This window comes from Suillus subalutaceus (genome assembly GCF_016647625.1).
Source record: "Suillus subalutaceus strain FC151 chromosome Unknown DFJ58scaffold_178, whole genome shotgun sequence".
Classification (NCBI taxonomy): domain Eukaryota; kingdom Fungi; phylum Basidiomycota; class Agaricomycetes; order Boletales; family Suillaceae; genus Suillus; species Suillus subalutaceus.
The window spans coordinates 58,816-85,590 of record NW_024540427.1 but is presented as its reverse complement, the minus strand read 5'-3'; the positions used below and the strand labels follow the sequence as shown (position 1 = coordinate 85,590).

At 46.0% G+C, this 26,775-nt stretch overlaps 6 protein-coding genes across 6 annotated transcripts; 1 reads left to right on the top strand and 5 right to left on the bottom strand.

The window, feature by feature from the left end:
* Positions 1-425: 425 nt before the first annotated feature.
* Positions 426-4,409, bottom strand: DFJ58DRAFT_749556 (CHAT domain-containing protein). Its single transcript, XM_041387667.1, has 5 exons — positions 4,189-4,409; positions 3,985-4,135; positions 3,789-3,928; positions 3,644-3,741; positions 426-3,587 (listed from the first exon to the last, which is right to left on the bottom strand). Exons 1-5 carry the CDS (start codon positions 4,226-4,228, stop codon positions 627-629), a joined length of 3,390 nt encoding a protein of 1,129 aa, XP_041237501.1. The 5' UTR covers positions 4,229-4,409; the 3' UTR covers positions 426-626.
* A 1,704-nt stretch (positions 4,410-6,113) lies between these two features.
* Positions 6,114-7,559, bottom strand: DFJ58DRAFT_734500 (uncharacterized protein; the record flags this gene model as incomplete). The annotated part of the gene is made up of 7 exons (XM_041386493.1): positions 6,114-6,529; positions 6,580-6,660; positions 6,711-6,897; positions 6,952-6,999; positions 7,051-7,166; positions 7,224-7,339; positions 7,402-7,559. 7 exons carry the CDS (start codon positions 7,557-7,559, stop codon positions 6,114-6,116), a joined length of 1,122 nt encoding a protein of 373 aa, XP_041237500.1.
* A 30-nt stretch (positions 7,560-7,589) lies between these two features.
* Positions 7,590-9,325, bottom strand: DFJ58DRAFT_863192 (uncharacterized protein; the record flags this gene model as incomplete). Its single annotated transcript, XM_041394095.1, has 6 exons — positions 7,590-7,710; positions 7,769-8,012; positions 8,049-8,169; positions 8,220-8,938; positions 8,991-9,228; positions 9,278-9,325. 6 exons carry the CDS (start codon positions 9,323-9,325, stop codon positions 7,590-7,592), a joined length of 1,491 nt encoding a protein of 496 aa, XP_041237499.1.
* Positions 9,326-9,706: 381 nt separating this feature from the next.
* On the bottom strand, positions 9,707-14,112 carry DFJ58DRAFT_718925 (uncharacterized protein; the record flags this gene model as incomplete). The annotated part of the gene is made up of 6 exons (XM_041384545.1): positions 9,707-10,323; positions 10,373-10,710; positions 10,765-10,993; positions 11,194-11,387; positions 12,410-12,519; positions 13,930-14,112. 6 exons carry the CDS (start codon positions 14,110-14,112, stop codon positions 9,707-9,709), a joined length of 1,671 nt encoding a protein of 556 aa, XP_041237498.1.
* Positions 14,113-16,888: 2,776 nt separating this feature from the next.
* Positions 16,889-17,698, bottom strand: DFJ58DRAFT_734497 (uncharacterized protein; the record flags this gene model as incomplete). The annotated part of the gene is made up of 1 exon (XM_041386492.1): positions 16,889-17,698. One exon carries the CDS (start codon positions 17,696-17,698, stop codon positions 16,889-16,891), a length of 810 nt encoding a protein of 269 aa, XP_041237497.1.
* A 1,879-nt stretch (positions 17,699-19,577) lies between these two features.
* DFJ58DRAFT_734496 (uncharacterized protein) lies at positions 19,578-21,480 on the top strand (the record flags this gene model as incomplete). The annotated part of the gene is made up of 3 exons (XM_041386491.1): positions 19,578-20,271; positions 20,327-20,713; positions 21,080-21,480. 3 exons carry the CDS (start codon positions 19,578-19,580, stop codon positions 21,478-21,480), a joined length of 1,482 nt encoding a protein of 493 aa, XP_041237496.1.
* Between the last annotated feature and the right edge of the window lie 5,295 nt (positions 21,481-26,775).

Genomic DNA, 26,775 nt, shown 5'->3' with positions numbered 1-26,775 from the left:
CCACATAGACAGGATTCAGATACTGCAGGGGAATATGAACGGGACTCGTGGCATTCATCATCGCACCACGCTCTGTCGAACTGAGTGTAAACAATGTGGGTTGCCGTGGAAGATGGAGAACAGAAGCAACTGACCGCCCTCATCTAAGCCCGTACGCATCTGCAAGTTATTGCTTGTACATTCTGAGATGGATCCTTGGCGCTGAAACGATGCAACAAAGACCAAGGCAGTAGCTTGTATGATTTGTTAACCTGCAGGCATCCCACGTACAAAGACAGTGAGCATGATCTTAAGGTTGTCGTAGGGTGGGGCGAGAAGTATAATCTTTCTGCACGACCCCGAGAACGGTATTAGCACAATTCAGGGCGACACTCGTTTGCAGGGATCATCAGCAGAAAACAATATCGCTAACATTTGAATACACACGTTGTGATCGAGCAACGAATGACTTTGCCGAAGACTCTAGGACAGACAAATATCACTGTGAAAACGAAAACAAGATGACTGGAGCACCCGGGGAGTGCGACACAGAGGGTAGTACGGTAATTCCTACAACTTTAAGTACAGCATAGACGAAAGAGAATAACCTGAAGAACTGTACGATATCGAAACAATGAGACATAGAACTACACACCAATATGTATGAAAACCATCCGCTGTTCGAGCGGAACTTTCGTCTTCACGGCGTTTGTAGCACGGTTGAGTGCCCAGGCCGCCTTCGTACAGTCCATCATATCACCATCTTCCAAACCCTTGACCATGTTCTTGTAGAAAGCTTCGACAACATGTTTCGCGACAGCGTCGTTGACCACCCACAGCGTGCCAATGACGCTCTTGAACCCAGAAAACTGGAGTCCAGCTGCAAGGTGGATGACTTCGTCGGGTGTCTTCTCATCGCCAACAGCGGTATGACACGCCGACAAGAATGCGAACTCAGCGTGAGGGATGTCTTTCTCCATAATGTCGAGCAGCGTCCGAGGTTTGTCTCTCATGGCGAAACATGAATGGTAAGGCTGCTCGCGATCCTGCTTCCCATGACAAGCGAGGTGCACCCAAGTGCTGTGTTGCAAAGCGTGGAGTGCACCTGCTCGCGTAGCATCGTCGCCGGAGAGTGTGGTGGAATTGGCCGTCGCAGGGACGAGTTTGCAGACGAGCTCAAGCTCGCTGTCAACAGCCAAGAGCACCTCGCCTTGCCCCGCACCCGGTGAACTTTGAGCGATTGCAACGAATGTCGGAGTCATGCGTTTCTTCATCATCTGCCTAGATCTGATCAGAGCTGAAAGTGTCGGCGTGTAAGAACAGATATAGACGTCCTCAAGGCATAGTTCACGTCGTCCGTCAGCTTTCGTTCGAAAGGGGTGAGCTGCATGGAGAGGAATGGAAGTGAAGGTTGCAGTTGGACACAGCCATATTCGAGAGCCGCTCGTTACTCTGAGATCGCGCTGGAGGACAATGACGATGGGGAGCATGATCTCGTCCCACACTGTCCGCAAGAGGACTTGCAATTCCTTCCTCGTCTCCTCTGGCCGCATAAAAGATGCAAGTCGTATCTCCCTCGCAAAGTCACTCTTGAGCTTCTCCAGATGTGTGAGAGTGATGCGCGGGAAGCAAACATGGTGTAGCTTTCCTGACGTCGGGACAACGATGGCGCTGCACGAGTATTGACTTGCGACGAGGATGATGACTGGGCCATGACGTGCTGCTGCTTGCAAATCTTCATATGAAGGCGGGAGCAAGAACCGTGAGAAACCTTTGAGATTACGGATCTCAGCTACCACTGCTCCCCACTGCTCCTGAAGTCTCCTGTAATGTATCACTGCTCGATCAGCAGCAGCTCGGTCAGTGCTGCCAGCGGAACCCTGAGCATCAGACAAGCGCTTGTTAATATCTGAGAACCTGTGAGTTAGTTCCGGACTTGCAAGCTTCAGGTCTTCCAGCGGAGTTCTGAGTCGAGAGGCCAGCGACCACTGCTGGCCACGACCCTGCTCCACAAGTTCGACAGCATGACATAGATCGTCACGACGGATAGCACATGATGCTGCATCTACAGGCAGTGATCTCGCACCGCTGAAGGCAGCGGCAGCTTTGCGCCGTGAAATTGTCGACGATCGTGTTGCCAAATGGCCGTCAAGAAGGTCGAAACATGTGATGTAGGCCTCTAGTGCAGATGTATGATTGTGTTGCTCTGCTGTAGTAACCCACATCCAGGCTGTTGCAATGCGATTTGGAAAGCCCTGCGTAGGGTGTCTCGACGCCAGTCGGAAGTTCTCTACAGCGAGTGATAAATCAACGAGGTTGTTTTGCACTTGGTAACGAGACACGTAGGCGTTCTTCAGCCGCATGTAGCTAAAATATCTATCCGGATGCAGTGAAGGCAAAGCCTCCAACGACTCTTGGCAGAGTCGAATGGCCTCCTCGATATCTTCATTCTTCCGAGTTTGCGTGAAACGAGAACGGAGCGCTGAGCTCAAATTGAAAAGATAGATATGGCGACGTGGATGGCCATGCGGCGTTGAATGAAGTGAATCCCGGAAGAGGTTGATAGCCTCGTCGAGATCCTCGCTGGCATCCATTTTCTCATATCTGGTTTTGAGCGCAGCGGCAAGGTTGTTAAGCGTGTAATCACGATATGGATTCCCAGGCGGGCGCAATGTCAGTGCCTCGCGCCGGAGGCTGATGGATCTGATGATGTCGTTAACATCACCACGTTGGTTGAAACGGGTCCAGAGGGCAACTCCTAGGTTGTCCAACGAGAAATCACGAGATTTGTGCCCAACGGGGCAGAGGTGCAGCGCTTCTTCATATAAAGAGATGGCCTCATTGAGGTCATCTGAGTTGCCTTGGTGATTAAAACGGGACCGGAGTGAGTAGGCCAAGTTATTCAGGTAGGTGTCGCGTTCAGCATGTCCTTCGGGGCACAGAGAAACGGCTTCACGGCCATGTTGTATGCTCTCTGCTAGATCATCAATGGTGCCGCGCTGGTCAAAGCGTGCTTCAACTGCCTGTGCAAGGTTGTCGAGTGCTTCCGGACGGTGTGCACTGCCCAGAGGACAAAGCTCGAGTACGACTCGTCGAAGGTGGATGCCTTCATCGGATGCATCTATTGGAAGATTGTTGCATGCGGGGATCACATAATCGACGCCATTTGGCCCTGCCGCGATGCTACGAAGGTAGGTGCCCTCTGGACAGAGGGGCAATAGCTTGCGGGACAGTTGCGCGCATTCCTGGATATAGACGGTGGTGGAGTTCTCCTTGCAGTAGCGCCAGATCAACGCTTTAAGGAGGTGATAGATGGATAATGGATGATCGGGGTGGGCCTGCGGACGCAATGCAAGGACTTCGCGGAAGAGAGAAGTGATAGAGTCGATATCTTGAAAATCGTTTTGAATGTAGCCTTGAAGGCGGGCCCACGCAAGGTTGGTGAGAGCCGCTGCCCGGTGAGGATGACCGACCGGACATTGGTCCAGGACCAACTGGAAATGCTTTACAGCATCGTTCAGGTGAGAGACCGTCTCGCTTGTCACGTATGTGGCAAATCGTTCATGGCCCGCATCCGTGTCTTGAGCAATCTGACATTCAACGATGGACTGCAGCAGGTGTTCCGTCAACAAATGCGAACAACACAGAGGCTGATGTTACTCACGTCAGGCAGTGCGCTGTCCTGATAGTCACAATCATGTAGAACCGTAGCCTTTAGTGTGAGGGAAGAGTGAACACCATCAACGGACGGGAAGGAGATGTCTACGAGATATGAGTATACACGCATGAGTGGGAAGGAGGTTACTCACCGAAAGGCTCATTTCCATGATCTAGCAGCTCATCCCATGATGTGTCAAGTTTTCCGACAACTTCTCCATTGCCTAGCATGCAATCGAGCTCGAAGGAAACCCTGATCTCCACTGATAACGTAGGTGACGCATCCAATGATCTACAAACAGAAGATCAGTCCTCCAGTTGCGTCGGAAAGTCTCGATGAACATGTACAAGGTTACACTATCGCGCCACGTTATAGATTCGTCGGATAATAAGACACCGATTGTTGATTTCCAGCGTCTGCTCGAGTCGAGATTGACGGACACATGGACGCCTGCGGGAATGCGCAAGGAGGGAACTTTAAGAATTTTTCCGCTGATAACTGTAGATAGAATGTGAGGATAACAGATACGAATGTGGTATGGCGCAACTCACTTTCAAGTCTGATATATCGGCCTTCTAAGCTAACGGGCATGATAGTGCGATGAAGCAAAATGACCAGGATTGAGGATGGGCTGGATGGTAGACAGAAAGGGTGGTAGAAGAAGGCGGGGGTGGGGATATGGGAACTAGTACTGTGGATGAAGTTTGGGTGAGAGGGAGAGGAAGGGGTTGAGGGTTTAGGTAACGTTACACGTGTATTTCCATGTTGTTGACGGTAGTCTGGGGCGCTTGTGTGGTTGCAGTAAGCGCTGAGGTGGCTAAACTAGGATTGGAGGGAGAGCAATGTCAAGGTCAGCCAAAAGTGAAAGCGACACGCTAATGTCAGTTGGGGGACGTGTTGTGACTCTCAAAGTGTACCGTGATGCAGATCGAACATGTTACTATCATCATAGGTTGTTCGAGATGTAGTACTCATTCTAGTAGCACAAGGCTAAGGCAAAATGTGGGATCCAATGTATTGCATAGTGCACTGCACAGAAAAGCCGAACGATGCTATACGAGTCTGATTGCCATGGGGGTAGTTTATCGAGGGTGTTATGGGAGGTGGTAATGGAAACATGAGAAGTAATAGCTAGAGGAGAGAAGTACTCGAGGTCGATGACGTTCAAAAGGTTAGCGGGTCATTTTTGAGACGAGAGAAACACTCGAGGTTGGGCTTTGAGATGATGTCGGAAAGGTAGTTCGGTATTCTCGCTGCCCCGTACAAATTGATGGAATTTCAAACCAAGGCACAAATCACCTGTGTATCACCATAACCGTTACTAACTAGTAACAGTGATGTAATTCGATGTCCCTTACTAAGTAGGGGCGTTTACTACCACGCTGAGTCGTCACCCCCCCAAGTCGTCACGACCTAAATATCTCACTCAATTCTTACTTCCACACACAGTTTACAACTTAAATCGATGTTTCTATCATGCACCTTTCATTGCGAGGTTGAACGATCAATTTTTGTTGAAGTTCATTGAAAGCCGTCAAAATCACGCTGGTGACAGCCAGCCGAGCGCTGCCGTAGCGGAGTTCTAAACCAATACTACCACTGGCTGTGACGACTTGTCAGTGAGCCGACGACTCGGACATGACTCAATGAAATAGCCACCCAAAAGGCAAATCACGAGAGTCGCGTGCCAGACTGCCAGTGATCCCACAGGCGGCCTATGTATATGAGCAGCGGACTGTTTGGCAATGGGAGAATGCGCGCGAGAAACACCGCATCAAACACTGACAACCCGACTGCCATCAGCGCCGCACCCGTCGAAAGTGAAACTCCACCTGTTCTGGCACTGCCTGCCAATAGCTCTCATTGTTCTTCTTGCGAACATCCGAATGGTTCTTACTTAAATAGTCCTGATCTATGCTATGAAATACCTTATTGCAATCCTCCTGTACATCCAACTCACAGCAATATTTGTACCAGCATCTCGGCAATTTTCTACATTACACCAGCATCAATTTCATTTGCCTCATCATCACGGACCACATAGTTCTCATTCTCATGTAGCATATCCTGCACCATACAGCCATTATAATAACAACCGCGCCCTGCATACTATATTCCACATCACACCAACCAAAAATTTTGACCTGTAACTCGACCGCGAATTTCTTAGGCATTGCCGAGCGGACTCTGAAAGCGGCAGCAGTGAGCTGCCGTGACAAAGCGTGACCTGACGACTTGTGGGGGGTGACGACTCAGCCGTGAGGCATAGTACAACTATATTTAGGCTGCCCACAGTATTTTTATATGCGCTTAATTCCACGCGCCTCTCGCCGATGCTTCTCCGGCTTTTCCCACGTCGTCCACACAGCCGTGCTCGCTGTCACGCACGATGAGCACCACTACAGACATCAAATTTCATTGTTTTCGAGTGCACTTTTTCGCTTATGATACCATTACTTATAAACTAGCTACAAAATTACTCATCGCCGGCGGAGGTATCATCACTGGAGGAGGTATCATCTGAGTCTTCAGTATTGGTGTTGATGGTGGCATTACTCTTGTGCTCTTGACCCATAACCTTCCTCTTCTTTCGTGCAACATATACCGTTTCTCCGCGTGCATGGCGTGCCCGATTTTCAGTCATTCGTTTAACCAATTCTTCATCTGTGAGCACGACCCAATGGCAAGATTCTGTGTGGTGAGGATCTCTTTGTAGAGCGTCGAGCAATTTTTGAACCTCGGCCCTTCCACCAACTTTGCTTGGGTTGCAAACAGGTCCAGGAAGTGGCCAGCCCACGAGAGCAACACCACAATGCTCGACTATGTTGTGCTCGTAGTTGACGTAGTTCATTTGGACAGCCTTCTTGATATTCTTCTCAAGCGCGATAGATTCTATGACTTGATAATCAGTAATGTATCAGCTTTGAGGGATTTAAACTTACCGAGCTCTTCTTGAATGATTGTGCGACAGTCACTGACGAGTTTATTCAAGGGGCATTGATAGGTGATTATTGTGTTCTCATCTACCCAATAATCAATATAATCGTCGTTATCCAAATGTTTAGCAACTCACCGAGACCGCTAACCACAAAAGCCTCTAATTTGAGACCTAAGTGTCGTGGTTTGACGTGAAGGACCTCTTTGACAAAATTTTCAACCTTCTGAGTGAAAAATACCTTGGGTTCCGAGAGATCTTCGATGGACCCATGCACTGCAACATAAAAGCCCTCTGTGCCAGTTCGAGCACAGAGAGCCATCCACTAGAATGAAATACCAGTCAGCTAACAACATTATAATACCAGACCCCGACTTACCTCATGGTCCATTGTTGTGAATGTTGCATTGATATCATGACGTTTGGCCTTTGGATTTGCTCAGGCGACATGACTTTTTTGCACCCGAGCTTCAAGAACCTCTGTGTTATAAGCACGCTTTTCAGCAAACATGAGGTGTGAATAAGCTTCAAGGAGTTCATCCTTATTTTCAGCGATGAACTGTGTAAGCTTAATACGATCACCGCATTTACGATCTTTATTAAAAAAAGCATAGTCAATACAAAGCTCGGAAAATGTAAACTGAATTTCACCTTCATTTTCTTCCCTAAGTTTCGCCTTGATAAAACCGTTCCATGAGTTAACACCTTGGCGCTGTTGTGACATGCGACTCTTGAGAAACAATTGGCTATGAGTCCATTTGAGAGAACTAGACAACATGAGTGAGTCAAGCAGCCGTAAGGAAAGACAGATTGTCCAAACCAAACTTACCGACCATGTGTCTGTGCAATGTCAACAGCCTCCTGCGCATATGCTTCCTTGGCATTGTCGATGGCACCTGTCAAAGTGTCCAGTTTATTGCGCCGTTCTGCTTTCTGAGTGGCCGTCAGCTTTGCTCGAGTTTGGCGAGTGTTCAGAACGCGAGCCATGGTGCAAGCAGGGGGGGGAACAAATAATTTTCAATCTTGGTGTATTTGTTGCTCTGTGTGCATCGCCTCAGAATTGCTGAAGTCAGGGCTCATAAATCCACACAAGGTTAGATCAAAAACTACATTGCTAAGACAAGTATTCGGACTGAGACTATTTAGCTAGAACAAAAAATTAGCTAGCGCGCACCGAAGGGCCGAATTACACTCACAATCCACAGTTATTACTTGCACATGCCATGACAGCAAGAATATATTTCATCCGTTCCTCGGGTATTCCCAGCTTCACAAGAACTGCTTGCCAGTTCAAGGGACCATATCCATCAACCTGGTCAATGCACCTCCAAATTTCATCCATTGTTATAGCGTGAAGCGAGAGATCCTGAAGATAACCCCGAATTTCCATGGAAATATTCTCAGAGTCCGCATCATTTGGACACCCGGTCAAATGCGAATCTGATGTCAGGTAAATGTGATTAGTAATAGATATACCTTGTTCGGTCCCTCTCATTGATGTTGAGATCTGGACCGGATTCTCTAGCTGATTTTCAAGCTGATTTTCAACCTTTGACCTTTGACGTGATGCTTTACCACTAGCACCTCTGATTTGATCCTAAGTACATGTCAGCACCACAGAACCAAAAATATTTGTGATCTACCCACAGCAAGCTGAGGTGCACTTGATTTGACATGTGATGGTACAGCACATGGAGCCAAGGGCGATGAAACTGAGTGCTTCAAGCGAGGAGAGCAAGGTGCAACTATGAATGGAGGGCTTGGAGGTGTGTTTGATTTGGTGTGTGGTAGCGCAGCACATGAAGCGGAAGGTGATGAGACCGAGTACTTCAAGCAAGGAGAACAAGGTGCGACTATGAATGGAGGAGGGCTCGGAGGAGGGTTTTGAATGACAGGTACGGCAGAGTGAGAAGGCGAAGAGACTACATTTTTCAAACGAGGGGACGCAGCAACAAGTGCCGGGGGCTGCAGAGAGTATGTAGATGTTGGCGTCTGTCGCCCAGTAATAGTCTTCGGGGTGTGTGTAGACGATAATTGTGTGATTAGTGGTCGATTGGTGCGAATGGTGATACCTTCTGCCAAAAGCTCAGTAGTTTTTGAAAGCTTATCAGTGTCTTCATCGGAAAGTGAGTGTAGCGATGAGCAATCAGATGTCAAGGAAAAGTGTCCTGATGACAGCGAGGCATCCATACTAAGAGAATATCTCCAGTCGTCATCTGGCTGGGTACTAACAGCTGAGGATTGAGGAGAGAGAACTGAAAGAATTGCAGGAGAGCTCAAAGGATTGGGGAAAATGTAAGACGAGGTGCTCATGTCTTGAGTTTGGCACTTGCATTCAAGCTCTTCCTGTTGTGATGCAGCTAGTCCTGAGCAAATCAAATTTCTGAGTAGACGCTACAATACAAAAGAAACACTTACTTTGAAGCATCTTTGGAGGAAGCTTTACAGTGTTCCAGTTAAACCAATTGCGACAGACTTGATGCACAACTGAACATGAAAAGTCTGTATGGATCTTCTCAAGCATGGTCCTTGCGATCTCACACTTGATGGGCTCAGATGAAAGGACAGTAGTCTTGGTAGTGGGGAACCAGCAGAACATGCCGGGACGCTTTTCGAAAACAAATTCAGCGGTTAATCTGATCTTGAAATAGTGTTTCTGTTCATACCAATGAGAATGATTTCAAACTAAAAGAATATATACCCACTGTTTGACCATGCAGATCAAGATATTCCAGACAGTCTGCAGGAGACATCGTTGTTTGTAGCAGTGTGATCAGTGCTGGAACAAAGTTGCTCTCACACCTGTATGTAAGCAATTCTCTTATTGATGCCGAATTGTCATAGTGAAGTAAATCAGAGTTGTGCTTTAGTATATTGAAGGGGTAGAAGTAATTAAATTCATGCTTCAGCATATCAAAGGGGTAGAAGTAATTAGATTCGCGCTTTAGCATATAGAAGGGGTAGAAGTAATTAAATTCGTGCTTCAGTGTATTGAAGGGGTAGAAGTAATTAAATTCGTGCTTCAGCGCATGGAAGGGGTAGAAGTAATTAAATTTGTGCTTCAGTGTATCAAAGGGGTAGAAGTAATTGAATCATAAAGCCACCATAGTGAATACAACAGCGCTACATTACAACTAAAGACGAGAAATGGCATCTTCAAGACGTGAAGCTTCATCATTCAACTCGTCATCCTCCCAAACATCAACTGGTTCCTCTTTGTTGTCTGATCTCTCCATCTCCACAGAGTTGTGCCACAGCACAGCAGCCGGGCCACTGTAGCCCTTGAGGTAACGAATCTTGTCCAAACGATGGCGGTGAACATTGTTGATACGGTGCCGTTCATTGTACTGCCGTCTCAATTCTGCGGCAAGAAGGGAGTCAGTTTCATCAACCGTTAATGTCTCAATTACTTCTAGCATCTTTGCGTCATCATACTCAACCCAAGCATCAAGGCGACGTATTTCAACATTTAGGCGGGCAATCTCCTTGTGTGACCTCACCACCTTGAAATATTTGGCCGCCATTTCCTGATTGTCGGGGACAGCCCATGGCTTCGAAAGGAGGTCATGGCGAGAATGTTTGAGCAGTGAGAACTCGCCAAGGGTAGCATACCCGACAACTTCAGAATAATCAAGGATGGGCCGAGGTGGTGTTTGAAGAGGGGCTAACTTGTTGTACTTCTCAAGCATCGAGCGAATAGCAGCAGATCGGCGTGTGATGGCTTTGGAAATATGTTTCCGCATTTTGTAACCTTCTTGCAGTAATTAGCATGAGACTTGGTAAATAATCGGGATACGAACCTGTGTTTGCAAGGTTGGCCTTTGAAAACTCAAATAAGTGTTGGACGACTAAGCCCTCTAATTGCTCCACAGTCCGAATGAAGTGGCGCTCGTGACCATACTCAAGTGCCTGAGTATATCCAGGGTGTGCTGTTGTCCAACGCTCATTAATGCCATTCCGCCGCTCAAAGTCATCGACAACGTTCATTTGCAGTTCATATTTCCGCAGTGCCGATAAGCATTCTGCTTCGACTGTTCTTGACTGTCGCCGAGCGCTGGCATTCAACCCTGAAGTTTGCATAAAGCTAGCAGGTGTATACGTGAGGAAAGGCACTGATGTGACACTGCCATACAATGACCTAAATTTTAAGGGTAAGTGTCACAAATTCGTTCTAGGCCCATCAATGACAAACTCAGTGAGACAAAGCTTCTCAAGCTCTTCAACATATGCCACCGCAAGGACATCAGACGGTGATTCGACAGCCAAGTTTCCAAGAAACTCAATTTCTTCTTGATGCCACTGGATAAAGTCTTGGTCAGTGAGCGATTTCCGGGACTTGAACTCCTCAAGCAAAGGCGTATAATCCTCAATGATCCTGAGTGCCTGAATGTAATTATTGAATAAGAAGCGACCTTTAGTCACTGATCAACAAAAAACACCACGGTTCAATCAACAATGTTTGACTTACTTAATTCGAGATACTTGTCATGATCCCATTGGTCAAAATGAAGATCCAGAAATTGCCTCCAATGAAAATAGGATGCGTGACGGACGAGAACTGCGGCACTATTAGAACTTGAGAAGATACGTTCACAAGTTTCTAGATCCTCGTTTCCGAAACCTTTGAGGTACAAAGGATGATTTTGCAGCTGGCAGCGGCGGTTATGAGCATATCCATGGAAACTGTTTACTGCAACAATAAGATTTAGTGACTTTGCTCTCACACCAATAGAACTTGCTGCGATAGTCTTGCGTGATGAACAGCCAATGTCGTGGCCTACAGCTTGCTCATTCCCGCAGACATTGAGTAAGTGACTGGTTGCGGTGAGGCGATCTCAACCTGGCTGGGCTGATATGAAATATCTAAAAATGCTCAACCAGTATAAGTGAGTCTTGGCTCTGCCTAGCTGCTATACTCGCAGAATGCAAGAACGTTCGACCCTAAAGGGGACTGCTACTGAACACAGAACCAGATGAAAGAAAGACCCTTGAAGTGCGATGGATGCGCGAAAGCGCAAGAAGAAAAGCGAAGTGAGCGCGAAGCGCGAGAGAGCGCACTAAGGTAAGCGCGAGCGTGGGAACGTGAGCGCTAAGGCGCGCGTTGTGCGGAGAATACTGGATAAGGAAACGGACAAGGAAGCGGATGTGCAAAGCGAGTGCAAACGCAGAGCGAGTGTTATAACGAGCGCGGATAAAGGTCTAGTATAGGCGGATAACGATAACCATTGGAAACACAAAGTGCGCCCAAGTGGTGACTACTACTCTAAGGTAAAACCCAATAGCGAGGGAAGTACAGCAAAGGGGAGTAATAATGATGGTGTAGTAAGTCAGCAACTTTATACTATGGAAATCGCATCGGAAGCGGAAGGGATAGGAGCAATAAGCGCTATGAATACGTAATGACATGTAATAACGCTGCAATGCTTGTTACAAACCACGAGGCAAGGCATATGACGTACCAATGAGGTGGATGGACATAGAGGGACGTTCCTGGATGATAGGCAATGCAGGGCAATGCAGGGCGCTTAAGTGCAATAAAGCGCGCAAGGTGCGCGTGTGGGAATGCTGCGTGTTGTGCGGGAAAGTACCGCGCCTATGGCGCGTTTTGCGGGAAAGCTGCGCGTTATGTGTAAAACGACTAGGGACATGATAGAAGTCGAATATAGCTGATGGTGCAAGTCGTGCATTGCAGGCCAATTGTCATGAGTTGTGAAAAGGTGCAAAATGTGCCTATATGTGCCTGCAGAAACGCGAGTCTCTACAGCGGCGAGTCCATACTTGGTGCTAATGAAATCATGTCATATTAGATGAGTAGGGCAAATCCTAGAATCACTCACAGTTCACCACTTCGCTTCATCTCAACAATAGATTCAACAAAGCCATGGCGACACGCCAAGATGAAGATGCCAGTTTGCTCGAAGACAAAAATTTTGTTCTCCTCGACAGACTTGGCGGTGTCTTAATAACTGAGGGTCTTATATAAATACGTGTAAGAATGTAATGACACCACAATTACACTGGATAAGACTTCTTGCCAGTCCTCGATTAACACGGTCTACGACTTTTCTTCTTTTGTGGTAGATAATGTGTGAGTTCTTGGGAGGCTCGCTAAACCAATCAGTTAGATTAACTTAGCCAGAGCTTTATTATCTCTGATTGAAACTATGGGATTGTCTAGGATATACCGTCTAGACACTTGAACTGGTTTCCTGAATATATGATTAACTGTTGAGAAGCTGGTCTCAAATGTGACTATGTTGACCAAAGCTCGTGTTGGTCAATATACAAATACCTGGTGAGAACGCTGGTCTCACAAATAACAACAATGACAAATAAAAAAACAATGACAAATAACAACAATGACCAAAGCTCGTGTTGGTCAGTATACAAATACCTGGTGAGAACGCTGGTCTCACAAATAACAACGGTGACCAAAGCTCGTGTTGGTCAGTAAACACTACGTGGTGAGAACACTCGTCTCACAAAACTGGGTTTCTATCGCGAGAAACTTATGTAATCTCAAGGGAAACACTTTCCCTGCACTTGTCTGGACAGTTCTTACAAAGGAAATGGGCTTTGTAAGCAGCAATTTGTTCAGACTGAAGCTTCTTAGGTGAGAGTTCAATTTGCTCAAGTGGGAGTTCTTGAATGCAACAAGTGGGAGATCTATTTTTTTGGGGGAGAATGGGCTCTCCTTATATACATTTTGTGTGGGAATATTATGTAAGTAAAAAGGTGATGTAATGACTTCAGAATGTGAGAAGAATATTCTAAAAACTGGAGCAGAATGTTCTAGCAAATTCCATGGAACATGACATCATTATGACATCACTATGATATCATATCTTTCAACCAAAATACCTGCAGGAGTGTAGGTGAAGTCCTATGACATCATTATGACATCATACCCTGTAGGTACAATTTTGTGAAGCATCTGATTAGTCAGAGCATCCTAATAGAAAAGTAAAGTAAAGAAACACTAGAGAAAACAACTCAGAAATAATGGAACAAATAATAGTACACAATACGCGGGCTTTTTAGATAGGTTTTTGTTAGGCTTTGAACTTTTCTCTATGGGTTTCTCTAGCCAAAGTGAATAAACCAAAGGAAAGGCAATACCTTAACCTTCATTTTGCTTCTCATATCAACTAGGTCATTATGTGATTCCCATCTCACATATGACTTTTCTTCAAAACATGGTGGATTCATGAATCACTGAGGGAAAACTGAAACTATTGGACCAAGGTTTGATACCAAGGTATGGGTTGACTAGTCTGAGGACTAAGCTAACAGACTTTGTCTTTTAGGGGGATACCTAGTAGTCATGTCCATGCATGATTCCCAAATCATGCAGGACAGCGGCTGTCCAATTTTCAGTGCAGTTGGCATTCTCACCACTCGGCTGTTCACCAGGCCGATTGTGAACATCATCTTTGAAGAGTTCCACCACAGCCTTGGGGATGAAATATCTGCTGTTGAAGACATGCTCATCTGCTGAGCTGGAACCTTCAAGACGTTTAACTGAATGATTGCCATCCATGGTGTGAAGTCTTCAGGGATTAAGTGGTGTTTCGCTCGGTTGCTGAAACATGATATTAAATCAGTAATGTACTCATTTCAATACTCACCTCAAAGGCACAACATGGACAAGCGCCTGACATGTGCCAGTCAGGGTGGTCTCTCTTAAGTGCACAGTCAACCTTGAGTTGAATTAGTCATTAAATTTTGAGGTAGATATCAAACGCAATCAAAAATTGATTGCGTAAGTGCTGAGAGTAGGTCACCTGAACATCGGGTCAGTAACATGTTATTTGATACATAAGGCTTACATTATGAAGTGCACATAAGACTTTCGTAATCGATTGGATGCTAAATGATGATTGACGGCGGCGAATCTGGTGATAAAGTTCTAGGCATGTGAGATGAATAGCAACCATTGGTTGCAATGGTGAGCAGCTGAGTAAGCCCATGCGCAGCAGTGCTGAGTTGGCTGGTTCATCATGACGTTGAGCAACATTCACATTAGGTGTAAAATCTGCTAGAAAGCTTATAATAACAATCAAGAGTATAAACTAAAAGCTTACCCAAGAGCCCAATGACTGATACGCCAAAGATATGCTCATCGTGTGCTTGAGATTGATTGTATTCTGAATGTGACTGATGTTTCCACAGCATATAGGCATGAGCAAGTGCTGGCATCTGCTGCGTCCATGCAGCGTGTGCACAACAATATTGTTGGGTTCGTGTACGAAGATCACGACATTGACTGGTGGTAGCACTGCAAAAATAGATGTTCAGCAAAATAACAAACAAGAAACACACTGACCACTGTGGCCCATGGCTCTGGAAAAAGTCTGAATGCAACCATTCACTGTCCAACAGTTTATAGCCCTCATGAGCATCTGTCCCACCACCATCATCATGGTCATATTCAGGTGCAAAATCAGTCATAAGACGTCACGGTCGCGTCGACATAGTTTTCTCCAGCCTCCAGCTGGGCTTCTGCCAAGAGAACATGGATGCGGGCATTTTCTGAAAGACAGACATCAAGGGAAATAGATGAATTATGATAGTACATACCTCGTATTGATTCTGCTCGTCTACTCTCGTCCTCCAGTTGTTCATGCCGTATCTGCATCAATGATGCTGTTGTAGTACGTAGCGAATGAGATGCACTATTGAGGATGTCATCTTCACTTGTGAAGATGTTGACATCTTCTTTGATGGACGTTTTGGAGGCATGGTGGATCCTACACGTTGGAGGGAGCTCAGCAAGAGGTGTGTATACAGTGTGGAAGACAGCAATGACCTTGATGAATAAGCAAATGACAATGTTAGAGATAACTAGAAGTTACTTGTTTCTTGCGGTCTCAAGCAGCCGGATGGTATAGGACAAGTAATGGTATCATAAGTGAAAAAAGTGTGCTCAAAAACAATGAAATTTGATGTCTGTAGTGGTGCTCATTGTGCGTGACAGTGAGCATGGCTGTGTAGATGATGTGGGAAAAGCCGGAGAAGCGTCGGTAAGAGGCGCACGGAATTAAGCGCATATAAAAATACTGTGGGCAGCCTAAATATAGTCGTATGGCTAAATATATACTTGAATAACCTACCGGTTATATCCAAGGTTTTTTTTCCTAGCAAAGTCACTGCTGAGTGCTGTGGAACTCGCTGAAGCGCTGCAGTATAGGTAAACACCCCTACTTAGTAAGGGACATTGAATTACATCACTGTTACTAGTTAGTAACGGTTATGGTGACACACAGGTGGCACAAATCTAAATTTTAATCAACACAGTACAAATAGGGTAATTTCCTCTTTCCGTACCTTTTTGAACACAGAAAAGGTGTGACAAAGGCATGAAAAATGGACAAGTTAGGAAACCTTTCTGGACAGCAAATATGAACCTTAATTTCAAAAAATTCGAGAGCTTTTGCATAGATGACCAGTTTAACTTATGTGGCATCACAAGTTCCTCTGAGTGTTTTCTATTCTTACATAGAAACATCCACTTCATTCTTGATTAAGATAGACCTCACTCATACACCGTGTCACCAATGGGGAAACCATGCTCGAGATTGAAGACAAGTGAAGGGTGTGAGTCAAATTGAATTCATGAAGGAGTGACTTGTATGCATTGGCATTGTATGGTGTCACTATGTGGTTGTGGACATCAGAAGCAAGACTTAGAGGTCACACTGTGTGATTTGTCACTGCAGACAGAACAAATGTGTATGATGTCTAATGAGTGTTTTGGTGAGTGTCACTTTCCAATGTTGAATGAGATGCAGATGGGAGAAGAGGTAGACTTGGGGAGGAGCTTGTCATTCCACATACTAATGACAGGTTCATTTTTGGAAGTGTGTGTGTGAGTACAACTGCTGGCTCTGTGTCCATTCCAACCACAGATAATGCAAAGGAGCGAGTTGGAACTGCTCCCTCCTTTGCCCTTCCGAAAGGGCTTTCCCTCACTCAATGTATTAACAGATGAAGGGTCATCATTCTTACAAGGAGGATATGGATTGTAGTGTGAGCCACTCCCACCACGGGGTGCTTGTCACAACCCCTATAATGAATAAATGCAAGGGCAGAGACTAGGACTCAAACAAAGGTTATTACAACAAAAGGAATAGAATTGACCAGTGACATTTGGGCTGGTACAATAAGTACAGACAGAAGGTTTGAACTAAAGAACTACTAACTACATCAAGCTACTTATATACATATATTAAAGCAGAGACTAAATCTGAACCTGAACTAACTAGTCAATCATTAAATAGTAAAGGGAATCATACGATGATCTAAATATAACTACACTATGATGTCATAAAACATGTGGCTGCTGCAGAAAGGTTCTGGAAGGTTCTAGTGATGTCACATGACTTGATAGCTTGTGACAGGAAATCATACTCAGGAATTTCAGAGATAGTGGTAATGGGCACTAATGGAATGAAGGGATTCGGGTTACGGTTTGTAAAGGATATTGGTACAGATGCTGAAGTGGGCACTTCTACAGGCGCTAGTTCTGAGTACTTATTGGATGTCTTACGAGTGTTCAAGAATGAATAATGATTTGTATTTGGAACTTGTGACAGTGCTCCACTGGGGTGCAAAGATGTGTTGATTTTGACCTTGTTCCAGCGCTGTAAGTATGCATCTGGATGGTGGAAGGTCTGGTTGTTGAAGAACTTCCTTCTGGTTTTGATATCGAAGTTTAACACAGAAGTGAAGTCGTCAGTGAACTTGTCATGCAACAAACAAAAATCACGGTGGTCCTTGAAACATTTGACAGTCGCGTCATCTGCTATAAGTTTTAGGATTTTCAGGAAGTTCCTGTAAGCCTCATAGAACTTGTCCCCTGTCAAGGTTGTCTCAGCCAGGAAACCAGCAGACACATCCATAACGCTCAACTCCAGGTTGTCCAAAACGAGTCCTTTCATCATCTTGATGATGGAAGGATCTGCATGGATCTTCCAAAGCGATGCTCTGGTAAGAAGGGTGAGTGGGACCTGAATATGAGCCTTAGCAAGGTTAAGGATGGGTCTAGGTATTTCAAATGCAGAGTCCATGGACTTCATAAGGACAGTATCAGAATCTTTGAAAACAATGGCCTCTGAGGAAGACATAGTAGAGGGTACTGTAACTGAATATTTTGAAGACGATGTAGCTCTAAAAGTGGCTTCTATTGCCTTGTGCATCATAGGGGTAAGTGAATTTAAAAACCTAAAGGCACGTGCAAGTTTATGGGAAGAGGAATTTGGCATGAGAGTCACAGGTAGGCATGTCCAGTTCCTCTAGAAAGGATTCATTGTCCAAAACTTCTTCAATGAAGTTCAAATCGGCTCATCGACCATCACATTTTTCATTATGAGCAGCTATAGCAAGGTTCTCGGCAACAACCAAGTCCTTATCCATAGGGTCGATATCCCTACCCTGCTTTCTCCCTAAGGAGTCCACAAGGTGGTCCACCTCCCCTTCAGACATTTCCCTGTTGTTATCAGGGTTGAAAGAACAAACACTTTTACATCCAGCTCCTTTTGGGGGTCCAAGATTCGAGGTATTGGTCATTGTAGCATAGATCAACGAAGTTACATAAAGTTAAGCAAGTGTATGTACTTGAATCTTTTAATGAAACAAATAAGCAAGTGAGCGCAAGAGAAAGAAGGAACAAGGCATGAAAAAGACGTGTGTCACTTCTTAAATGTGCCACTTGCTTAGTAAGCACTTGTTTGAGCTTTCTGCTTGCAGGCTTGTGCACAGCTCAAACTGCAACCCAGGCTCCTTCCCAGCCCCAAATTTGAGCGTGGAGGGGTGATATTTGAGGGCACTGTGTAATAAGTCACATGATACAAGAAAAATTCAAACCCAGCATAACCTTATTCCCCTCACACTCTCACCAGGGGCTGGAAGATAACATTTGTAAACAAAGGTCAGCCACCAGCAGACTTTGAACTAACCCTAACTAAGCTGAAAACACTCCTAAACCTTGTCATTCCCTAAACCTTGTCATTCCCTAAACCTCAACATTCCTAAACCTTGTAAGTTCCAGATCTTCAACCTAAACCTATCCTAAATGTTTGGTTTTTCATTCCCATCCTAAAGCTCACCCTGACCTAGACCTTTCCCTTCCTAAAACCTTGAGAGTATCATGTGACACTGAGTATGATTGCATATAATATAATAGTTAGTACAATGTATGTGTGTATCAAATGATGATATTTTGTTTCTGAGACAAATATGAATACTCTCTTATGGTCTGTGATCATGTCTTAACCCCTAGTCATAAGTACTAGTAGTGGTATGAGCATATTCCTTGAAGTGTTTCATGTAATTTGGGGTGCAAGACTTGAGTGATTTTCATTGTCATAATTTTCAGTGACATGATAATCCAACAACCAATAAATTGAAGCTAGCTACTGCTTATATATTTCCTTGTGCATTAGAGTAGTGTACATATGCTGGTCTCAACCTGAATTGTACTACAGATACAGTACTTCTGACATAAATGTGTGATAAATTTGGGAGTGGTAAGTGAAATGGTGAGGTTTAGAAGATACAAGGGTTTGAGGCAGTGCAAGGCTTAGGACAGTTGAATATCTGGAACTCACAAGGTTTAGGAATGTTGAAGTTTAGGGAATGATGAGGTTTAGGAGTGTTTTCAGCGCTGCATGCCGTTAGGGTTAGTTCGAAATCCACTGGTGGCTGACCTTTGTTTACAAATGTTATGTTCCAGCCCCGTGTGAGGGGAATAACTTTATTCGTGGTTTGACTTGTTTGACCAAGTTGAATCAATTCGCAATGCTAGTCAAATCCAACTTGTGACTCAGCCTCAGCGGCTTACACATTTGAGGCCCCTCTTTCAACAGGTATATATGTCTTAATGACGAGTCTGGATTTCTCTTTCGTCTTTCATTTGTCCTCGCAAAGCACCGTCTGCTCATGCACATCTGCACCATTGAGTTTTAGCTACCTATTTAAATCTTCGATTTGATCATCCTTCAACTTATGTCTGCTGAACATGCCAGCTCAACACCACAAACACAATCTTCTGGATTGGCTGTGGCCTCAGGACCATCAGCTTCAGGGGGTACGTCTCAAACCAACTCTAATGGACAGGATACATCCCAACAAGTCCTGGCAACAGCCTGTATTAGCATTGTCAAAGATTACAGGCGCTCACGAACATCCAAAATCGAGGCAAATGTTGCCCTCATTGAAACCATATCAGCTGAGTTATTCTCTACACCGGAACAATGTGTCTCAACTGTCGCCGGACCCTACCTTGACATGCTTAATGAGGTTGAATCAGAGCATGCCTGTTCAGGAGACAACCCAACCAGGCAACCAAGAGTGCGTGTGGATGAACCAGCACATGTCAACGAAGAAGCCCCTGTACCAAAGGATAGGAGTAGAGCGGGATCTAATGAGCCAGGAGAACCTGCTCGCAAATGTCCCAAGCTCGATTATTCGTCCATCAAGGCAGCTGTTAGAACCAGAAGGTATCAACCGCTCTCACCTAGTCTCAAGTGTACCAATGAGATACTCAAGAACTGGTCGCAAGACCAAAAGGAGATTCAACGATACCTCATGTACCACAAGTACGCACCTGAGTTCCATAAAAGTGGATGGGCTGAAATTGTCGCTGGGGAATGTATCAACCTCAACGTTGCCCACAACCATCATTACCTCTTCTTGAGCGGTTGACAAGCAAACCGAAGCCCTCAGGGGTGTTGAAATCAAATACAGTGTCTCAGAAGCAGCTTCAAGGAAAATCACCACTGACTCTGACTGGTCAGCAGCATGGAACAAAGCAGCTGATTCCATCAAGTTCAGTTTCCCTCATCAAGAGGCTGAACTCAACGGATACTTTTCATTCATCTCCAAGTACTTCTCTCAATCCAATCCATCAGCCCATGGAAGAGTCATTCGCTTCGATAAAGCTGTTAGAAACAGGGTTGGATCTTCGTGGAGACTCAAACTCACCAATTTCAGGGAGTTCAAAGATCTTATCTTCTCGCATTTTGACTCAGATGGAAAGCAATGCAATGACACTGCAGATTCAAAGTCCAATTCTGGAGGATCATATGCTGGAGGGTCAACCGGATCCAACAAACGTGATCCCTGTCGGAAGTGGAATACAGGTGAGTGCACTCGTAGCGCAGCCTCTTGTCGATATGCCCATATCTGCTCATTTGAGCAAGACGGCCGCATCTGCGGATGTAAACATGTTAAAATAAAACATATCGAAGACTCGAAGCCCAAATGAGGCTGAGAGTGCTTTGAAACATCCTCATCATCGATGAGGACTAATCTGGTCGCCATTCAATCCAAGCTTCAGTCCTACCACATGCTTGCATTGTCTAACAGCGATGCAGCCCAGACTGTATTGCTCAGACCTGATCTTTTCAAAATTATCTATCCTATCAATGTTGACCGCTTTCAATTGTTGCTAATCAAACATCCCAATCAGCCATTTGTCATTTCAGTTTGTTGAGCCTTATGTCGAGGCTTTTGGCCTTGGGCTGATGTGCCGGATGATTCATATCCTTCAACTAACGACAACTCAATGCGGACTTGTCAAAAGACTGATGACCAGTTGCTGTTCATCGAGGCTCAATTACAGGAAGAGATTCGTTTGGGACATGTCTCTGAAAGCTTTGGACAAGACTTACTCCCTGGCATGTACAGTGTGCCCATGCATACAGTTCCCAAACCCAACTCTGATAAATTGCAACTCGTAGTCGACCACACAGCTGGTGATTATTCCCTTAACTTGATGATCAATTCAGACTCCATCAAAGGCACAAATGGTCTGCACCCACTGGGTGCCTTGCTCCTTCAATTCCATGAGAACAACCCAAACGAAGAGCTCATAATGTTCAAATCTGATGTCTCACAGGCTTTCTGAAGATTGCCTATGCACCCCCTCTGGCAAGTAAAGCAGATTTTGACTGTAAAAGGGGAATGGAATGTGGATTGCAATAACAATTTTGGAGGGCGAGGTTTGCCCAAAGTTTGGATCTCCTTTATGTCTTTGGTCGCTTGGATCACGATTCATCAGATCCTGATTGATGCACTAAAAACATATATGGACGACTCCTTCTCTTTCAAGCTTGCATCTTGGCAGCTCTATTACCCACCTTACCAATGTTCCTTTCCTGTGAAACAAACACAACTACTTCAATTATGGGACAAGATTGGCCTGCCTCACGAGCGACCCAAACAGCTGCTTGGCTTACCACTAACCATTATCGGCTTTGACATCGACCCTAATGCTATGTCAGCAACACTCCCTGAGCATAAGAAGGAAGCACTGGTGTTACACCTGCAGCAATTTGGTGGGAAAGGATACAGGTGGTCACTTCAAGAGTTTCAATGACTCACCGGGTGGTGTGAATGGAGTTTTAATGTGTTTCCTCTTCTGAAACCAGGACTATCTGCCATCTATGAGAAGATATGCGGGAAATCAAAGCCATTTGCTCGGCTACATGTCAACAATGCCATCATTCACAAGGTTCACTGGATGGCAGATCACATCAGTCATTCACCTGGTCTTCTATTTTATAGATCCCTGGACTTCATCCCACAGTCTGAGGATGTGGTGGTTGCATACACTGATGCATCTGGAGTTGGGTTAGGTCTTTGGTTTCCCAATGAGAATTTTGCCTGCCAAAGTCCCTTGCCAGATGGTGCACCACATGACACCATCTTTTTTATGGAAGCCTTGGCTGTCTGTTTGGTGATTCACGCCATTCAGAATATGCCTGAGGTTCCCCTGAGGATGCTCATCTATACCAACAACATGAATACAGTCGCTATGTTTAACACATTGCAAGCACACCCTCCTTATAATTCCATCCTGATCTCCGCAGTTGACATCCTCATTCAGCATAATGTGGATCTGCATGTAGAACATGTGAGTGGGAGTGAGAACAACATGGCTGATGCCTTGTCACGCTTTCAGAATGAACGAGCACTGCAGTTTGCACCGGATGCGCAAATCTATGATTTTGAACCCCCTCGGAATGCACTAGGGGCAGCCAAAAAATGATCAGTGTCTGCGTCGTCTAGGCAACCCATATGGGATGCCTGGACAGATGAGCATCTCTTTTATGAGCGCTTGCTTGCTCTTGAGTTTGCTATTGAATCATCTACTTCAGCTGCTTATGATTCTCATCTCAATTCTTACATCACATTCTGCTAGCTCCACCATCGTGTCATTGATCCCACGCCTGACACATTGTCATATTATATTGTGTGGCTCTCACATCACATTGAGCCCCGATCTGTCGATAGCTATCTCTCCGGTATTGCTAATCGGCTGGAGACTATGTATCCTGATGTACGCGCTGCCCAGCTCTCACCACTGGTAACTCAGACATTGCAGGGATGCAAATGTCGCTTATCAAGACCAATTCAACAAAAACTGCCTATTAGCCTGGAGGATTTTGCATGCGTGGTAAACATCGTGGGTGATCAACCATCATATGATGATTGCTTGTTCGTCACAATACTAATAACTGGCTTCAAGAGCCTCCAACGGCTTGGAGAGCTTGTCTGGCCAGACTCAGTAAAACTCCAAAGCTACTGCAAGATCTCACTCCATCACACTCTGACTTGGACGGCTACATCAGTCTGTTATATCCTGCCCTATCAGAAGAACGACAGTCTGGGAACAAGTTTCTCAATCCTCCTCTATGAAGAACCACAAGCGCCATATGATCCAATGAAGAACATGAAATGCTATCTCAGCACTCGCGATGCCTCCTTCCTTCACCATCCAGCTCTTTGGGTTACCAGCTCAGGCAGTGTGCCTACACGTGCCTGGTTCCTGCGCCGGCTACACCATTTTGTGGGACACAATTCTCAGGCCATTCCATGCGAGCAGGAGGGGCAACAGCCCTTGCAGCAGCAGGAATGGCTCCAGATCTCATCTGGGCAGCAGGACAATGGTCCTCAGACGAATACAACAAGTATATTTGTCAGCATCCTTACGTGTTGCATACACTTATGCAAGGCACAGCACATGCGCCATAATCACAGTTCTGGTCCTCTCATCTTGGCATCAGTCACACCTCATCACATTTCTAAAAAATAAAAATAAAAAAAAATAAAAAAATAAGCCCTTTAGCATCTTTCCAAGACCCTAGCTCGTCGAGTCTCTCTCGAGTCTCTTTTTTTTTTTTTTTTTTTGGATCCTTGTTTATTGTCCTGTGGGGCGGGGCCCTATGGTGGACACTACCTACGATATCATACGTTGCTAAATATATATCGTGACTCTGGTGTGTCGGTGCTAATCAATGGCCCGTGCGTGAGCAGGGACAGTGACGCCGTCTCAAGGCGTTGGAATATTGTGTTACATTTTGCGTGCGCTTCTCCTCTTCTCTAGCTGCTCCCTCTTTCCTTCTTCCTCATTTCTTCTCCTCTGGGGGGGTGACGTCTCCAAAAGCCTGTTCCATTCTTCTTGTGCGCGCAATGTATCTGAGTGTCGCTCTGATTCCTTTGCTTTCGCTTAGAAGATATTTGATGTGGAGCTGGCGCGGTCCTACTTCCATGCTGAGTGCGTTGCGTTGTCTGGCGAATTTGGGGCATACTAACAGGAAGTGGTGGACAGTTTCTTCTTCGTGGGCATGGCATTCCTGGCATGTCGCTGACGGCGCTCTAGCTATGCGGTGGAGATGTTTGTTGAGGGTGATGTGACTGGTGCGTAGTTGGAAGAGTAGTGTCCCGTGCTTTCTTGGTAGGTCTGCGATTTTGCTTGCGAATTTCTTGGACGGAGCCGTGTGATCGATGGAGTTGAGCTGGGTGTAACGGGGTGATTCTTTCATGATGCTCACGGCTTCGTCTTTGATCCTGCCATAGAAATGCTGTTTGAGAGCGGATTTGCTTTGCGGGAGTATTCTGATTGCGCCGTCTCTGGTCAAGAGTGACTTGGGGAGTTCGTGCGCTTCTGAGGAGTCTCCTGACGCGGCTTTCTTCGCTTCCTCGTCCACTGCCTCATTGCCAGGTATGCCTTTGTGGCCCAGCGACCACTGGATGACTAGTTTTCTGCCGTCTTTGAGGGGTAGCAAGTTGCACAGGTAGTCGTGAAATATGTCTGCTAGGTGGTGGCCTGGTCTTGATTGGAATGCTGTCGTGGCGAGTATTGCCGCCTGGTTGTCTACGCCTAGCGCCATCGTTCCCCCCCTGCTGCCTCCTTCCTCCTTCAACAGTTGGATTGCCAGGATCATCCCTGCCAGCTCTGCCTTGTATACGGTATGTTCCTCGTCACTTCCCAGATGCAATCTTTTCCTTCTTATCACCTCCTCTCCCCTCATCAGTACTGCTGCGCCTCCTACTCCCCCATCCACTGATGATCTGTCCAAATATGCCCGTAGTTCTTCCGTGGCGAGTGTGTCATCTTTTACCGCTTGCTGCGTTGACTCTGCAATATGCGTATCGACGTCCGGTTCCCACTTGGGGTAATGTCTGACCGGTTCAATTTTCTCGATGTTGGATGGGTTAATCTGAAATTCATTCATCAGCCTGTGTAGAGGTGAGGGATATCGCTTTCTCCCCTGGAACTGTTGTTTTTCGCTATACTCATATGCTTTCTTGATTTCTTTGGCTAGCGGGTGCGGTGGGAGGAGTGTAGCCATCCTTAGGGATGCTCGATAGCATGTCTTCCTTAATGCCTGCTGAAAGGGGAGTACATTAGCGTGAGCATCCAGAATATCAGTTGCGGTTGATCTTAGTCCTCCTGTTATCAACAATGTGGCCGTCCTCTGAACCCTGGCCATCTGGGATGCGAATCCCCTTGCTCCTCGTCCCCCTCCGTTCTTTCCTCTGCCCTTCGCCACTAGGCCTGCACACCATATATCCGCCGCGTACATCATCTTCGGGAGAATGACGCTCTCGAAAAGCCTTTTTACCAGCTTGCCATGGATGCCCCTGGTGGGGCGGATGATCTGTCTGCATGCCATCGCGTACTTTGTTCCTTTTGCCATGGCAATGGGCGGCGTGCTCTTTAAAGTTGAGGTTTTGGTCAATTATGACCCCCAGGAACTTGTGCGATTTCGACGGTTGTATGGTGTGGTTGCGGATGGTTATAGGTAGGCAGGGGGGTGGGATTGACTTGCGGGGGTTGTCTGGGTCGGGGCTCCGTGCACTGGAGAGGCAGATTAGTGCGGTGAAGGATCTTCAACTCAGCTGAGGGTGCAGCTGATATAATTGTTGAAGGGAGGAAAATATGAGTGCGATATGTTCGTCCCTTAGGGGAAGCGGAGAAAGCAAATATCCACTGGTCAACTCTAGGGGGAATGCGCAAAGCGCGTGATAAGGCGAAAGCGCAGGAACAAAGGCGCTATAGGCGCGCGAAGCGCGGGAAAGTCGCGCGTCGAAAAGCGGAACTGGGTGAAAGCGGTATGCGAGCGATAGTGAGATGTTAAGACGTGTACTGAGATGCTGATAAGACAACTGATGCGGATATGGCCACTAGAGCTAACTGCTACTAGGGCTTGCAATGATTTATTCAAAACATAATAAAAACTCGGAGATGGTGACTGTCTATGATGATGGTGGTCCGTTGGTAATGTGTGTTGTGTTGTGTAAAAAATGTGTAATGAAAAAATGTGTACCAAGTGAAAATAAACATGGTACGATGTTGAAATAAATGATAAATGGAGAAATGCATACCTGGGAACTTGGTTGGACATGGGAAAACACAGTGGGAAGTCAGGCGCCCTATAGCGCTTAGGCGCGGGAAAATTCGCCTAAAGCGCGCGCAAGTCGCGGAAGTGTCGCCTATGTCGCGGAAGTGTCGCCTAAGTTGCGCGCGTCGCGCGAACGTCGCGTTTATCGCGCTAGTGTCGCGTTGCATGCATAGTATTGTAGACTCGACCTACAGTGCAATATATGCCATTGTGAGGCTACTCAGGATCGAGTCTCTACAGCGGTTTTGTCAAGCTCGAATTCTGCGCTGTGCTCCTCGCTCCATTCGAGTGCGCCGCCTCGTTTTTCCATCATATGTTTGAGTTTGCCGTTGGACTCTTCATATGATTTACCCCTTGCTGCGAGTGCCACGTCGTCTAGGAATCCTAGGCTTAGTTCTCCCTGTCTAGGATTGGGGTCAGCTACTCTTAACACGTCTGAATTGTAGAAAACAAATCCTAGGGGCGATAGCGGACAGCCCTGGTCAACACCATCTATTACGTTGAACAGGTTG